Genomic DNA, 15,321 nt, shown 5'->3' with positions numbered 1-15,321 from the left:
AACCAAAGAGACCTTGGTTTGTCTGGCTTTACTGAAGGGAGAAGTGGAGGGCCAACTGTGGGAGCCTTGGGAGGGGATGGAGGTGGGGGTGGGCAGATGGTCTACTAACATTTCTTTAAGTACTTCACAGACCAAAATGCACAAAATACCCAGGTTGAGTACTGAAAATCAGATACCTTTGCTCCACTCATAAGAACGTAATGTGTATCTCTGGGCCAGGCGGAATCTGATTAAAAAAAAAAAACAACTCCATAAGTGATGAGATATATGCACACCGCACTTCTAGAAGCACTGTCTTAAGGCTCGGCAAGAGAAAACGGTCTCGGTCCCCGGGCAGGGACCCTGCCCACAAGGCGGGAGGGGTCGCCGGGAGGCGCAGGCAACCAAACGAGCGGCGATGCTCCGCGCAGGTCCTTCGCAGACACGCGGGTACCAAAGGGGGCGCCGGAGAGCCCGCCACACCCTGGGGGATTCGAGGGGGCTGCTGGGCCGGCTCCTCGGCCCGACTTCCGGCAGCTGGGGCTGGACGACCCGTGCAGGCCCGCGGCCCGCACCGCGCGAACCCCGCGGCGTCTTCCGGGCCGAGGCGGGGCTGGGTTGGAGGGAGGCGGGGAAGCGGGAAGGTGACCGGGCGCGAGGCGGAGCCGGCGCGGCGCGGTGGTGGCAGCGGGGCTGCCATGGGCTCCGTGCGCGGCGTGGGGACTCTCGTGCGGCCGGCGGCCTGGGTGAGCACCCGCGCGGCCGGGCCCCCTCCCCTGTCCTGCGCTCCACCGTCCTCCGCTCATCGCCCCGCCTCTCCGAGCCGGCCCCTAGGCTGAGCTTCCCCCAAACCCCTGCGTCGCCTGGTGCTTCGCAGCCGTCCCTGAGCGCCCGTTGGGTGCCGGCTCCTCCCCCAGCAACTCCCGTTCCTCTCTCGGGGGCTCTTATTACCTTCGTACTACTAACGCGCGCCTAAGCCCTGCGGTCTCTTCCCTCCCTCTGGAAGTCTTCGGCTTTCCATTGACTTTATTTTCCTGTTTCCAAATCACCGCCCCGCGGATGCCTACTTGCCTTGCAGACGCTGAACCAGAGACGGGACATCACCTCCTGGCTGGTAAGCCCTACGCCCCCAACTCCGCCCTGTTTCCCCTTCCCTCCACCCGAGTCCCCCAGGCCCAGAGAGACCACCGAGGTAGAGACCAGAGGAGGAAACCAGAATAGGTCAGCCCTGCTTTGTAAACTCCAGCCTGAGACTCCCTTGTCTATCTATGGTCACCTCGCCCTGGCTCAGAGGAGATGGGGTGACCCGAGGGCAGAGGATGGGGAGCAGGCTTCTGCATGAGGGACCCTGGTGCCTGATAAACCGAATCCCAGGTGCCATTGGCTCGCCAAGGCTGGCAGGATCCTGGCCCTCCACCCCTGGCACCAGGGTGAGAGCCAGGGCTTGAAGGGAAAGCCTGGACCCTGAAACATATGTGGTTTCGTAGCCTTGAAATCTCTTCCCTATCCTGAGCTTGGGGGGCCTCACGGTGGTTGGGGGTGGGTCATGGTCCTTGCAGGGTGGAGTCAGATCAGCCTCATGCAGAGAAAGCCTGTCACCAGCCAGGGCCCTGGGAAAGCTGGACATGGCCACAGGCAGGAAAAGTGCTTCCAGGGCATGTGCTGACCTTTCATCTTCCCTGCCACAGGCCCAATGGTTCCCCAAAACCCCAGCCAAGTCCGTGGTGGCCCTAAAAACACCTATCAAGGTGGAGCTGGTGGCTGGGAAAACCTACAGGTGGTGTGTGTGTGGCCGCAGCAAAAAGCAGGTGAGAGACCTGTATCCCCCTCCCCGTTGACATATCACATCTGTGGTTTGGGGACACCATGTGTGGCCCAGGAACTCCCCTTCAAGACATTCCTTTTTCCCACATATACCTGAGGGATCACAAGGGTGTGGGTGGGGATATTCTTGGGCCAGCCCTGAGCTCCCAGTTCTCTGCATCCAGCCTTCAAGATGGAGACAAAGAGAGAGAAACTGAGTCCTGGGGCAGGTGGGTGGGGCCAGAGTTCTGTCCTCTTCAGAAGCTCCCGGCTCTGCCCAGAAAGGCTTGCCTGCCTCTCTCTCTCCCCTCTTCTTCCTGGGAAGCATCTGGGTTCCCAGGCCTCAGACCTCAACATCAGGAAGACTCTGAGCAGCCTCTCTGTCCCCGAGTATGCCCCTTCCTGGCGAGTATGCCCCTTCCTGGCGTCTGCTCCTGAAAACTCTCCCTTTTTCAGTTTCTGTGACTTCCCTGGTTTCTTGTTGTCCTGTCATTCTGGCTGCCTGCTCCCCTCTCCTGTCCCAGGAGCCTTCCATCCCTTAGGAACCTGCCCCACATTCTTAGCCTCTGGGCCCCTTTCCTTCCTGAGCTGGCTCAGAACTGGCTCAGAACTCCAAACCGCATGATGTGGTGTCTGTCAGCAGCCCAGGGCCCGAAGTCCTGCTTTGCTACCGATTTGCTCATGAGCATGGCGCTCTGCTGCCTGCCAGTGAGTCCTGGCACTGGCGGGCCCTTTGTGTCTCTCTGCCTCTTGCCCTCTGGGGCCAGTTTGCTGACGTTTATCTGCACACTTCCCCCATCCACCCTCCTACCCCACCCTCACTCAAGGGCAAGAGGCTTGGCTCCAGCTCTGCCACTCAGTAGCAAACCACCTGTCTGGGCCTGTTTCCATTACCCAGGCTGTGTAGGAACACCTTCTGGGGTGAAAGGGCATAGATGCTCACAGCAGGCAGCCAGTTTGCTGTCGGACCTCACCTTCTCCCCTTCCTTCCACCCCCCTCCCCGCAACATCCACTCCCCATGAACATGCCCAGTTGTTAGTTGGAGCCAAACAAAATTGATGTCCAGTCTTAAAGGCCACTCAGAGAAGTTCGTACCTTAAGAACATGGGAAAGGAAATGAATGTCATGAACCAACGAAGACTTGGAGCCATTTAAAAAACCCAAAAAACCATTATCAGTATAAAAGTTGCTGATACATAAGGTATCATTTCGAAATACCATTTTGCTTTGAAAATTCTCTTTTTGGGTCCCCCAGAAACTATTCCTGTAAGGACATATGTACTGAACACTTTCTACTGGCAGAGTGCATGATAAACCTTTATGCATTTTATTTTCTTGAGATTACTCTGATTACTGTCACATTACAGATGACAAAAGTTGGTCAGTGTCACTCAGCTGTGTCCCTACCAGCACTGCCCTGCCCCAGCAGGTAGGGTTGGGTCTCTCTGACTTTTCTTTTCCTTACTAGCCCTTCTGTGATGGCTCCCACTTCTTCAAACGCACTGGCCTATCCCCACTGAAGTTCAAGGCCCAGGAGACCCGCACAGTGGCGCTCTGTACCTGCAAGGCAACCCAGAAGCCCCCATACTGTGATGGTACCCACAGGAGTGAACAGGTGCAGAAGGCAGAACTGGGCTCCTCACTCTGAGGGGTGGCTCACCCCAGGGATCCCAGCCCCCACAGCTGGTTTGTGAAGGGCTTGCTCCGATAAGCCAAGGTCTCCAATCTGGCGCAGCTGGGAATAGGCCCTGGCTTTGATGCCTGCTGGTGAAGATGCCATTAAAGAGACCTGCTAGCCCAGAGTGGTGTTCTTGTGGTCACAGGTATGAGGGACAAGACCTATCCCCCTCCGGGATCTTAACCTGGGCTGGGGACACCAGACTGGCTGCAGGGAGGGAACAATTAAGGTCCCTTCCATATGGGGTCCCCCAAAGCAAGATGACCCACTCTAGTACTCTTGCCTGGAAAATCCCATGGACAGAGGAGCCTGGTAGGCTGCAGTCCATGGGGTCGCAAAGAGTCGGATGTGACTGAGCGACTTCACTTTCACTTTTCACTTTCATGCATTGGAGAAGGAAATGGCAACCCACTCCAGTGTTCTTGCCTGGAGAGTCCCAGGGACAGGGGAGGCTGGTGGGCTGCTGTCTATGGGGTTGCACAGAGTCGGACACGACTGAAGCGACTTAGCAGCAACAGCAAAGCAGGATGAGCCCAGAGACTAGAGTAGGCCAGAGGACCCCGCCCACCCTTCCTGTCCTTTCTGTCCCAAAGAACTACAGGCTCCAGAGAGTATGCAGCATTTATTACAAAGCCAGGAGATACAAACACCCCAGGGCAGAAGGGTACAGCCACAGCACCTCAGACACAGGACAAGGTGCGAACACAGACAAACCCACGGGGGATGCCCGGCCCCAGACATGTAGCTGTGTTGGAGTGCTGCCTCTTCCCCTCCCCGATCCGATCTATGTACATTGGAGGAAAGACAGGTGGGCAGGGGATCTACCCCTCGGGGGTGGACCATTTGACTCCAGGATGGAGCGGAGCTCAGACCTTACTGGCCTGTCTTGTGCTTTTAGATGTCTCTGTCGCTCTTTCCTGACTTGGCCGCAGCTGCGGGTGGGGAGGGAACTGGAGGACTGCTTGCCTTTGGCCACATCTGGGGTCTGTGCTTATATGAGGTCACCCTGCCTCCACCTGTCCACTCCAGCCCCCAAAGAGACTGTCCCAGCAGCCTTGCTAGTGCAGGCTTCTGGGTGGCAGAGGGGGAGAAGGAGTGAGGCGGTTTACAATGTTAACCCCACAGGGGAAGTTCAAGGGCTGAGGCCTCCTGTGGCCTGAATCTTCTTTTCCACAAGATAAATGATGCAAAGGCCACACACATGGCATTGGGGGTGAGGGGAGTGGGGAGGCAAAACTATCTATTCTTTATACAAAGTTTCCACTGCTGGAGGAGGTAAGGGAGATGCCCTCTCCACTGCCCACTTGCTCCTCAAAACCAGGGGATAGGCTGCATTTGTAAAAGGCACTGTCTTTGCAATTCTATGAACATTCAACAATGGTGGGAGGAGGGCACTGGTCAGGGTAAGGGTAGGACAGCAGCCAAGAGGGGGAAAGAAACAGAGTGGACCCCATACACAGCCAATTAGAGTTGTGCCTAAAGCTTTGGGGGTTGGTGGGGGCCCCTCAGCACCCCATATGTCTTGGGACAGGAGGAGGATGGGGCAGAGTGATACTGGGCCTCAAGTGGCCCCTCCAATTCCACCTCTAGGCACCCCCAAAAAGAACAGAGAGAATTCCACAAGACCCCTTAAAAATGAACACCCCACCCCCCACACATACACACACACATAAAGTTTGTTTCCTGTGGCATTTAAATTAATCTGGTTGGTCCATAAAAAATAAGTATGTATATTTGGTTTTTCCTATGTACATATATATATAGATTTATTTATAAAACCCATCCCCCACCCCTAAGGTGGGAGGAGCTGGGGAAAATAGAAGAGGTGGAAAAGGGGGCCCAGAAAAAGTGGAGGGGTGGAGAGGCATGGCTGGAAAAAGAGGGAGAGGGTCCCTTTCCTCAAGTTAAGGGGGGCACAGGAGCTCCGTTGACAGTCATCTTGCGCCCCCTGCTGGTGGAGGATGGTGTCTGCAGGCAGTTTGAGGTGCCCCCGTTGGCAGCTGCAGTGGCCCCACCGGCTGTCACAGGGGGAGCTGGGGAGGTGGGGTGGGGGGCCGAGGGGCCATGAGAGCTGGGAGAGCCATGGGAGGGGGTGGCTGGGCTGGGTAGGGAAGAGGAGGTGGCCGGCAGGGTGGCAGGGCTGGGAGCCTTGTCACTGACTGACTCACACTCGGATGCCCCGCTGGTGTTGGTGCCCTCGGAGGGGGTGGGTGCTGTGGGCAAGGTGAGTCGCTTGCAGGCTGGCTGGACACGATACTTGAGGGGGAGAGGGCCATTCTGCAGGGAGAAGGGGAGGGGAGGGTGTCAGGAGATAAAGGCTAATGGAGCAGCCACCCACCTTCACCATATAGCACCCAAACAGGGAGAAAGGGAGGACGAGACACACAGGTGGGACTGACAAGCAAGGCGGGAGAGGAAGAGAGCACGTGTAAGACCAGAGACAGAGAAAAAAGGCAAGAGGGATGCCAGAGAGCAGAAGGCAAAGTTTACTCCTCCACGGCCACCCAAATTTGCACATGTGGTCTGCCCAAGGATCCTTTTTTCCTCCTGAGTATGGAAGGTCATCAGCGAGAGATGGTCTGGAAGGCCACCCTGGACATGCCCAGCCCATGAGACGAGGGATGAACTGTCTCTGATTAGAGCAGGGTGGCCCACGTAATGGCCCAGGCTCGTACCACCCCACCCACTCACCCGCCGCCAGGGGTAGATGTAGGCGATGTCCATGAGGGTGTAGTATTCCTTCAGCGGCTCGTCCTCATAGAGAACCTCAACCTGGAGGAGGAAAGGGCAGACGGCTCAAGGCTCCAGCCTTTTGGCAAAGAGGCTCTGAGCAGGTGATCCCTCATCCCTCAGGTTGCCCAGTGCATCTGACTTCCTCTCAGAGTTGTCTCAACATAACTCCTGACCAGCAGGTGGGAAGGGATGCAGAGCAGATGCCCACATCATCAAGCCACCCCTGGCCATCCACACAGTGCTCTGGGTCCCTTTCTATCTCTGGCATGTTCTCCAGAGGAGCGAACAGGCACAGAAAGGGCCCCAGGGAGAAGGCACACGGTGGAATCATAACATGCCTGGATCCCGCTCCAGAGATTGTTTTAACTGCTAAGATGTGAATCGAGTTTTAATCTTGAGAAGTTACTCCTCATGTGATTCTGACATGTGGCAAAGTTTGGGATCTACTGTCCTAGAGCCTCAATAGTCCATGAACCAGCAGCACCAGAAGCACCTGGGAGCTTTCTACAAACACAATGTCTACTCAGTCAGAATTACATTTTAACAAGACCTCTAGGGGACCATACGTATGTTCAGATTTGAGAAGCTATATCCTAAAGTTCCTTGGAAATTTCAGACTAGCCAGCTGGCCCTAGATATGGCCCCAAGTTTTTACATACACAGCTCTGCCGTAGTTCTAAGCGTGCAGGCATGCACACACTGTCTTGGTCCCATGCACCTCTGCATACTGGCTTCAGCAGAAGTAGATTGCCGCACCTGAATGTCGTTTTCAGTTACTGTTCTACACAGGCTGTTACACAACACACAAGCCCTTGGTGACACCAAACCAGCCATGAGCCATGACTAGGATGCACAGATTGTCAGACACATCCACAAACAAGACACATGTTTCAAAAGGGGCCAGGGACTTACCTTGTACTTGCTGGGCACGTCCATCTTGTTGCGGAGAAACTTGGCAAGATGCATGACAGTCATGGCTGCTGGGCATCGCAGGAAGCGCACACCTGTCTGCTGGGGAAGAGGCACCCAAGGGCTGGGGTCCACCCCAGCACTCTCTCCCAGCCCATACTCCACTCTGGGCAGGCCTGAGCACTCACCTTCTCCTTGTCACCATCCCCATTCTCCAAGGGGCCCTTCTTCTCTTCCCGGTCTCTGCAGAAGGAGAAGGAATGAAGCAAGGGAAAACCTGGAGCAGGCAGGACCTAACTGCACACAAACATCTGGAAGGCCCTCCCGGAAGTGCCCTTTCCTCCCAGGGAAGGGGGACGGCAGAGGGGAGGGACCTGCCTAGGACCCTGAAAGGGCCAGGTGTGGGCCAGACTTGCCTGACACCTTCGTAGAACTCGATGGAGAGGCTGACGATCTCGTCATCGCTCAGAGCCCCTTTCTCCTGCTCCAGAACCTCACCACGGTCCTCGTTGGAGCCGTTGGGGACTGCAGAAGGAGCGAGCTGGGAAGGCTTAGCTTAGGAGCAGGGACAGGCACCCCACCATCAACCCAGGGATCTCAGAGCTCAGTGCAGTGAGCCCAGCCCTCCCCCCAACCCTGGGATGGGAGATAGTGCAGTGGTGCCCACTGGCCTTCCATGCCTCTGGCCCTAGTGCCAGGGGGAGGGCCACGTGTGCACACACATGTGAACACACTCACCTTCTGTCAGGGGGTAGGCTGCATAGAAATCCCGCCGCCGTTTCATCTCATCTGGAAGAGAGCGAGCAGGTTCAGGGGAAGCAATAGGCTGGGCAGTGAGAGCTGGTGGCAGGGGGACAAAGGGTGCAGGTACCTTTAAAAAGCCCAGGGACCAATTTGTAGACAATGTCTTGAAGGGTTTTGTCAGATCTGAAAAGAAGCACATAGGAGCCAGTCGGCAACCATCTCACCCTGACTCTCCAGCCTAGGCCGCCTCTTCCCACCTCTCTCTCAGAACCAGGGCCCAGGCATGAGGGTCCTTGTAGGCCCTGTCTCTGCCTCTCTAGAATTTCTCAGCTGGATACATCATCCCCAAGGGACAGTCCATGCCCGATGCTCCTCCCCCACCTGCCCCCCGGGCTTCAGGAAGCAAGGATCGAGAGGGGACAGAGGGCAGCTGCTCCAGAGGATGGGTGGGAGCAGCAGGAAGTGCTGGGCCCACCTGATGCTCAGCAGTGGCCGGGTTTTATGGACCTGCACATCGCACATGGGGCAGTACTTGTTGGTCTCCAGGTAGCGCACGATGCAGGTTTTGCAGACTTGGGGGGTGTGGAGAGAGGAGGAAGAGTCAGAGTCCCCTTTGTAACCCAGGATCAGCCCCCACACTCCCTGCCCGGGTTCAGGTATCCCCTCCTCTCCACCATGTTCCCACAGCTCAGGCCCTTTCAAAGACCCAATACAGCCCTGTTCTGCAGATGGCAACTGCCCTTTATCCATCCTTAGGGGAGGACAGATGTGTGTGTGTGCGTGAAGCCAGTGTCGAGTACCATGCGGAAGGTGAGTCCCAAGTTCCAAACCCCCTTGTAGAACAAATCAACAGCCAAGCTACTAGATACCTCCCAGTTCCCTGACTCCTAGTCACCAGCCCGTGGTGCACACCAGGGCACTCTGTATTCATGGGGTGCAGCGTCATCCACAGAGACTCAAGGAGGGAGTGGAGATTTCAGGTAAAAGTCCCCCAAATGAACTGCTGGGTTGAACCCTGCAGTCTCCTCCCAGGCAGTCTCCCTTTGACCTGGGACTCTCACCAGACACATGGACACGTTTGCTCCTCAAGGCAGAGGCCACCTATCCCAGGAGCAGCCCTCGACCCCAACTCACAGGAATGTAAGCACTCCACGATGGTAGTGGCATCTATGAAGTACCCCCCGCAGAGGGCGCACATGAGGTGAGGGTTCAGCTCGGTAATTTTGATCCGTGTGGTCCGATGCATGGTGCTGGGGTGGGGGGCGTCACCCTGGGGAATAGAACATGGAATCAGGAACCCCGGGATCCAAGAGCCCCTCCCACACTGTACTCTGCCTGCCCACAGGCAACATCTCTCCCTGGGCCCATGGCCCCCTCCTCTCCCTCCAAAGCCAGACTGGGGTGGTTCTTTCTGACCCCCTCTGAGTGTTCACTGAGGGCTCTGGAGTTTCCTGTGACCTTGAGCAACAAGCTCAGGTTCTATCTCAGGAGCAGCAGAAGGACTGAAGTTAAGCACCACTCAACTCTCCAGAGGATGTGGGGAGGCGGGAAAATGGAAGAGAACAGAGTTTTTAAAAATCTCCCCAATCCCAATCCATATACATACAAGTGAACTCCCTGGGAGCTATGAGGAAACAGCCTCCTGACTGGGTCTTTCTACTCCATCCTACCTTCCTTCCTCCCATCACTGCTCCAGGAAGCCTCCTTCCGTGGGAACACGGGGGGAATGAACACCCTAAGTCTGAAGGGGGCATCCCACCAACTATCCCTGGGCTCCGGCCTGGCCCTGGAGCAGCTCCTTGGAAACACACCACATGCCGACCACACAGGTTCTAGGCCTGGAGCTCCAGCAGGAAATACCTAGGATGGCCCTTAGGCCCCCAAAGTTGGGAACACACAGCTCCAGCCCGACCCCCAGCCCAGCCCCAGACTCTGCAGGTAACTGCAAAGGGTCTGGTTAAAACGCCTGTCACTGCTGCTTCCACAGGGAGGCCACCGTGCGCCCTGATGGGTGGCCTGCTGCACGGCGCCCCTCCCAGGCACACTCGGGAATCTCCGCCTGTGGGCACCGCCACCTGCCCATCTTCTCCCATCCGCGGCCTGGCCACAAGCTGCCCAGTGACAGGCTATAGGCCGTCAGGGAGGCCTGCCGAAGCCAGGCAGAAAGTTCTGTCCACAGCCCACCAAGCACCCAGCCAGGCCCTGGCTGGGTCCAGGGAGGACAGGCAAAGCCCAGGTCTGGACTAGCTGATGTGCTTACTTCTTAGTTCAGAAATCCAACCTGTAGCCAGCAGCCACGGTACCTCTGTCCTCTTTCCCAGAGGAAAAGCCCATGGGGCGGGGCCTGGGAGGGCAGCCAAACCCTCAGAGCTCTTTTACAACATACATCCTTCTCTCCTTTCCAGAAAGATTTCTAAAGCCAACACATTGGGTTTTCTAGGACCCGAAATTCACAGCTGGGAATCAGCAGTTACTATAGAGACCCCAGGATGAGTTTGGCCAGGACCCAAATAGCCAAAAGAGGCTGTCCAGAGACCAAAAGAGAGAGAGAGACACAAAGACCACATGTGGGAGAGACACCAAGCTGCAGGGCAGACAGAGGGGAACACGCAAGCCCAGAGCCAGCATGCATGCAGCGGCCCAGACCTGCCTGAGGAAGGAAAGGGGTCTCCGCCCTCTCAGCCAGCCCTCCCTGCATGGGTCCCCTCTTCATAATTATGTAGAAACCTTGCTGGCTACTATACAGTTTGGTTATTCCCACAGTAACCCCTGGCAAGATGCCCAAATATTATTACAACCATCCAGAGGAGGGAACAGACTCCAAGTGGCTAACTCGCTGAGTGTGTATAATATCCATGCTGTGTGTACATGCTGCTGGGCCTCCAAAGGTACTTCGTGTGACTACCTGTCGTGTGTGTGTCTCTGTGTGTGTGTGTGTATGTATGTGTGTGTGTACACAGCCAAGAAGAAAACTTTGGGGATCTGCTGAGGGTTCAGATCAGATTGTGTGTACTTAGTCGCTCAGTTGTGTCTGACTCTTTGTGACTCCATGGACTGTAGCCCACCAGGCTCCTCTGTCCATGGGGATTCTCCAAGCAAGAGTACTAGAGTGGATTGCCATGCCCTCCTCCAGGGGATCTTCCCAACCCAGGAATTAAACCCAAGTCTTCCGCACTGCAGGCAGATTCTTTACCATCTGAGCCACGGGGAAGCCCAAGGGTCTAGATTGCAACTGGAAAATCTCATGCCCTCTTCTCTCTCCCTCTCTCCCACACACACATGTGGCGCTTCACACTGCCTTAGCCACCTCATTCACATATTCACTGTGTTTCCAAAACAGACACTTGGCTCTTAAGAACTCCCTTCCAGGGACTTCCCTGATGGTCCAGTGGTTAAGACTGCACTTCTACCACAGGGGGCGTGAGCTCCATCTCTGATGGGGAACTATTCGCATGCTGCAAGGCGCAGCCAAAACAAAAAGAGTTCCCATCCTCCCATTCATCCAGGTCCTGCCAGGCCAACTGTGGCCTCAACATGCAGGAGCTCAGTGATGCTCACCCTCTAATTTCTGCAAGCACTTGTGAGAATTCAGACCGAGACTACCGCTCGAGCTCAGTTCTGGATGCACGGGTGAAGGCAAGAGTTGTGGTCCTTACTGAGTGAAATGTTCCTCCCTCTCGCTTTAAGAAATGAGCCCCCTTGCCACACTCCCTGCTCCCCTCTCCCATCTCCAGGGGCCTCAGACTGTTACCTCTGGAGCTGGGGGTGGGGAGAAGCACTGATTGGCTCCTCACCTGGTTGCCATGGTTACCTGCAGGGCCCTGCCAGCAGGTGCCAAGAACAACTGTAAACAGGAGCTCAGTTCCCTCATCCGCCTTGTCTTTCTCCCCCCAAGAGGCCTCAGGACCCCACACCTGACACCTAGCTCCTCCCCAGCTACAACTGGCTGGACCTCCAGCTCCCATCACCTTAGGGCAGAGCCTAAGAGAGGAAGGAAGAGACAAGTCCCAAGAAGCAGAAAAGGGAGACCGCGCCATTTGCAAGTGCCCTGCAGCGCTTTGGGGGCCAGTTCCAACCACATCCACACAGTGAACCTGAGCACCATCTCCCACCCTCAACTGGGGGCCAAGTCCTTCAGTACCGTCTGGCCCCATGATGATGGAATAGTCTTTGCTCCTGGCCCCCAGGTTTCAGCTACAGTGGCAGGAAAGGAGCTTGATCAGCACCCAGGACTCAACCCCAACTCCTCCGTGTCATCCAAATCTGGCATGAATCTTTACCCTTTCTCAAAGCCTCCTACTCACTAAACCAACCCCCTATATCTCCATTCTAACCAGGCTTTTTCTGGAAGCTCCCCTCTAATTCAGACTTCTTTGTCAGTTTATTTTTTTTTTTTTCCCCTGAGAAATAGCCAATCTTTGATAACCCAGAGATCGCCTTCTGCTCCTTCAGATTCTCAGCTTTAGGATTCTTTGCTCTGCTTTCCCCCCACATGAAATTCACCCAACTCCCTTACTAGAAAATCTCCAAGTCTTGGGAAAAGTCACTCGGGGTCACATCCAGACATCTAAAATCACAGAAGTGGAAGGGATCTTAGAAAGCATCTTGTCCAGTCTTTTCACTTTACAGATGAAGAAGCTCAGAAAGAGGTGACTTGTCTCAGGTCAAGCGGTCACCCAGTGGCAGTCCTAGGACTAGACACAGCCTGACTCCTATTCCAGTGCTCTTTACAGACTGGCACCCATGCTAGGCTTCCCACTCATTTAAGGAATCAATAAGCCTGGTCTGACTCCATCCAGGCAGGCAGAAGGACTCCAGGTTCCATCAGAAGACCATTCAGTGAGCCGTCAGGGTCAAAACATAACCATGAGGACAGTCTCTCTCTGAAGTAGGAAGAGCGGGCAGAGGCTAATGGCCTCGCCCAACTTCCCTAATACAGGTAGGGAAGCAGGCTCTATGGAAGCTCAGGGAGCCAGAATGTACTGGATCCCAGAAGACCATCCCTCTCCCAGCCTTGTGGGTTCAGCTGTGGAAGCCTGCAGATTTGTGTGTGTGCAGAGAGAGCCGGGGGTGGAGGTATGCCTGGGACATTCAAACTCTGTGTTCCCTGACCCCTGAGTGCTCCTCCTGCCAGAAGCATCGAAAGAGTCCTCTAGTCTCCTGAGGCCGGGCTCACTCTACCCTCCCTCCCCTCCCACCTCTCAGTGTCCTAAGATCAAACAAAGACAAATATCCAAAATATACACAGTTACACACTGCCAGATACACACACACACATATGCACACACAGCCAGACACACCCCCTCCATTTTTCTCTCCCACTCTCAACACACACGGCCAGACACTTGGCCAGACACACACACAGACACACCCCATCACACATAGAGCCAGACCAGAGCCAGGCCCACGCTTGCCAGATGTACAAACCACTCCCACCCACCCCAAGAAGCACACAGTCTGACATCCCTGCCTGAAACCAGAGCTACAAACACACACTAACCTTTTGTGCATCCCCGGTCTACCCAGGGTAAATTATAACATAACTCTTCCGGCAACAAAGGCAGTACGGCTCGCAACCTCCACTCTGGGGGCCAGAGGCTGGAGGAGTGAGGTGGGCATCCAACCTGCACAAAGATGTCACCTCTTCGTGTTCAGGCTCTCTCCATTCCCATGGCAACAGCACCATCAACCAAGATCTTCCAGGGAAGACCAGGAGCAGCAGAGAGCACCCCCCGCAAAAGACTTCAACTTGAACCCCACCCAGCTACACTCTCTCTGGATCCCAAGTCCTGAGTCTTACCTCGGGCCTGTTTCCTGCATTATTCCAAAGACAGCTCTAAGACCTCAACCCCCAACTCCAAACCAAGAAACCCCTGGGAAAACCTCCCCACCAGAAAGCTATAACAGAGCTTTCTTTATGCTCCTTCTCCAAGTACTAACACCTTGGAACAGAGTGGAGAGGGGGGAGGAAGAAGAGAAATGAGAGTTTCAGGAACAAACTGCAAGAGGCCCAGAGAAGGAGGCGTAAGAACGGAGTGAAACACCACCAGGAGACCACCTCCCCACCCCACCCCAGCCTCAGGGAGCCCTGGAGACTAAGGCAGCGCGGCGGGAGAAGCGGGGGTCTCTGAGAGACAAAGACCAGGGGGAAGCGCGGGGCAACGCCTCCACAATATTTACAGAAAAATTCGCCATCCCCGGGCCTCCTCCCCTACCTCAAGCCATCCCGAGCAATTCTGGGCAGATGGGGGCAGTGGGGGAGGGAGAGAGGCACGCTGGGCCCCCCGTGGAGACAGGGGGGCAGGGCTGTCTGCTAGTTGAGGGGTCCCACCCCCTTAGAACTAGAAGCAAGAGGATCTAGGGAGGGGGGGCAGTCGGGCTACCCAGTGCAAGTGGGGCCAGCCGGCCAAACCCCTCCCGCCTCTGCGGGCGATAGGAAATATCGCGATAAATCTTCCCCATCTTCCTTCTACCCCCTCCACCCCGGCTTCCCCAGGAGCCTGGGTCTGACGATCAGAGGCCCCAGTTACCGGGTGGCCGCTCCTACCTTCCCTAGAGCCAAACTTTCGGCGGGGCCCCAAGGAGGGGTGTTCCGGAGAAAGAGGCTCCGCTGAGGTGGTTCGGGGAGGGGGCGGGGCGCCCAGTCCCGGGATTGGGGGGAAAAGGGAGCGACTGGGGGAGGTGCCCGAGAGGACGGCGCCCGGCAGGGAAGAGCGCCCTCCTCCGACCCCGCAGCGATCGAAAAGCTCGTCCCCTTCCTCCCGGCTTCGAAGTCCTCGCGCGTCCACGACGCCTCAGTGCCCACGGAAGAAACCGAGAGCGACCCCTCCCCAGACCGAAAGGAGTACTGGGGGAGAGCCAGGGGCTGCTCTAACTCGTGGGGAGGGCTAGGGGGGCAGAGATCCGCCCCAGCGCGGAGCCCCAAAGCCCCGCGGTTGCCTCGGACCCTCCCCCTCGCTACCTAGGGAGCAGGGTCTAGGGGGGCTGCAGCACAAAGAGGTGGTGGTCGAGGAGACGCCAAATCGTTAAAAGGGGGAACCCACTTCGGCCATCTTGGAAGGGAGGAAAAGGAAAAGGGGAGAGAAGAAAGGAGAAAGAAAGGCGGACGGGGCGAGCTAGGAGAGGGGCCGGCGGGGGTGGGGCGGAGACGCGAGACCAGGCCGGGCTCAGAGCCTCCCCGGGCAGGGGTTTGTAAAGAAGGATGTGCCGGCCCGCGTTCCAGTCCCCAGATGGTTACAGGGTCGGAGAAAGAGAGGAGAGGGGAGACTGCGTCCGCTTACCTGGGTTCGGGGTCCGGTGGGTCTCGGGGAGGGGGGGATGGGGAGGGAGGGGAGGGAAGGGGAGGGGGAGGGGGGGCCGCGAGGCCGTGTCGCTCGCGTCGGGCGGCGGGGGGGAGAAACCTATGGTAAGAAAGGAGTTTGTGAAAGCGCTTTGGGGTGGAGGGAGAAAGGGGAGGGGAGGGGACGGAGGGGGG

At 56.5% G+C, this 15,321-nt stretch overlaps 2 protein-coding genes across 5 annotated transcripts; one reads left to right on the top strand and one right to left on the bottom strand.

Annotated features, from left to right (window-relative positions):
• Positions 1 to 251: 251 nt before the first annotated feature.
• CISD3 (CDGSH iron sulfur domain 3) lies at positions 252 to 3,585 on the top strand (the record flags this gene model as incomplete). Its single annotated transcript, XM_010843134.1, has 4 exons — positions 252 to 725; positions 1,058 to 1,093; positions 1,668 to 1,787; positions 3,252 to 3,585. Coding segments are annotated over 4 exons (810 nt in total), but the record flags the coding sequence as incomplete, so codon positions are not given.
• A 479-nt stretch (positions 3,586 to 4,064) lies between these two features.
• On the bottom strand, positions 4,065 to 15,158 carry PCGF2 (polycomb group ring finger 2). Of its 4 annotated transcripts, XM_010842697.1 has the most exons (11): positions 15,128 to 15,158; positions 8,982 to 9,117; positions 8,323 to 8,419; positions 7,975 to 8,030; positions 7,842 to 7,892; positions 7,520 to 7,628; positions 7,292 to 7,346; positions 7,107 to 7,205; positions 6,153 to 6,233; positions 5,630 to 5,738; positions 4,065 to 5,494 (listed from the first exon to the last, which is right to left on the bottom strand). In XM_010842697.1, exons 2-11 carry the CDS (start codon positions 9,091 to 9,093, stop codon positions 5,361 to 5,363), a joined length of 903 nt encoding a protein of 300 aa, XP_010840999.1. In that variant the 5' UTR covers positions 9,094 to 9,117; positions 15,128 to 15,158; the 3' UTR covers positions 4,065 to 5,360. The 4 variants fall into 4 exon arrangements, with proteins under 4 accessions (XP_010840999.1, XP_010840995.1, XP_010840998.1 ...); XM_010842693.1 differs by having other exon boundaries at positions 4,065 to 5,738; XM_010842696.1 differs by having other exon boundaries at positions 4,065 to 5,738; positions 7,107 to 7,202.
• Between the last annotated feature and the right edge of the window lie 163 nt (positions 15,159 to 15,321).

The sequence above is a fragment of the Bison bison genome, unplaced genomic scaffold (genome assembly GCF_000754665.1).
Source record: "Bison bison bison isolate TAMUID 2011002044 unplaced genomic scaffold, Bison_UMD1.0 scf7180017864180, whole genome shotgun sequence".
Lineage (NCBI taxonomy): Eukaryota > Metazoa > Chordata > Mammalia > Artiodactyla > Bovidae > Bison > Bison bison.
This window is presented reverse-complemented; position numbering and strand designations above follow the sequence as displayed.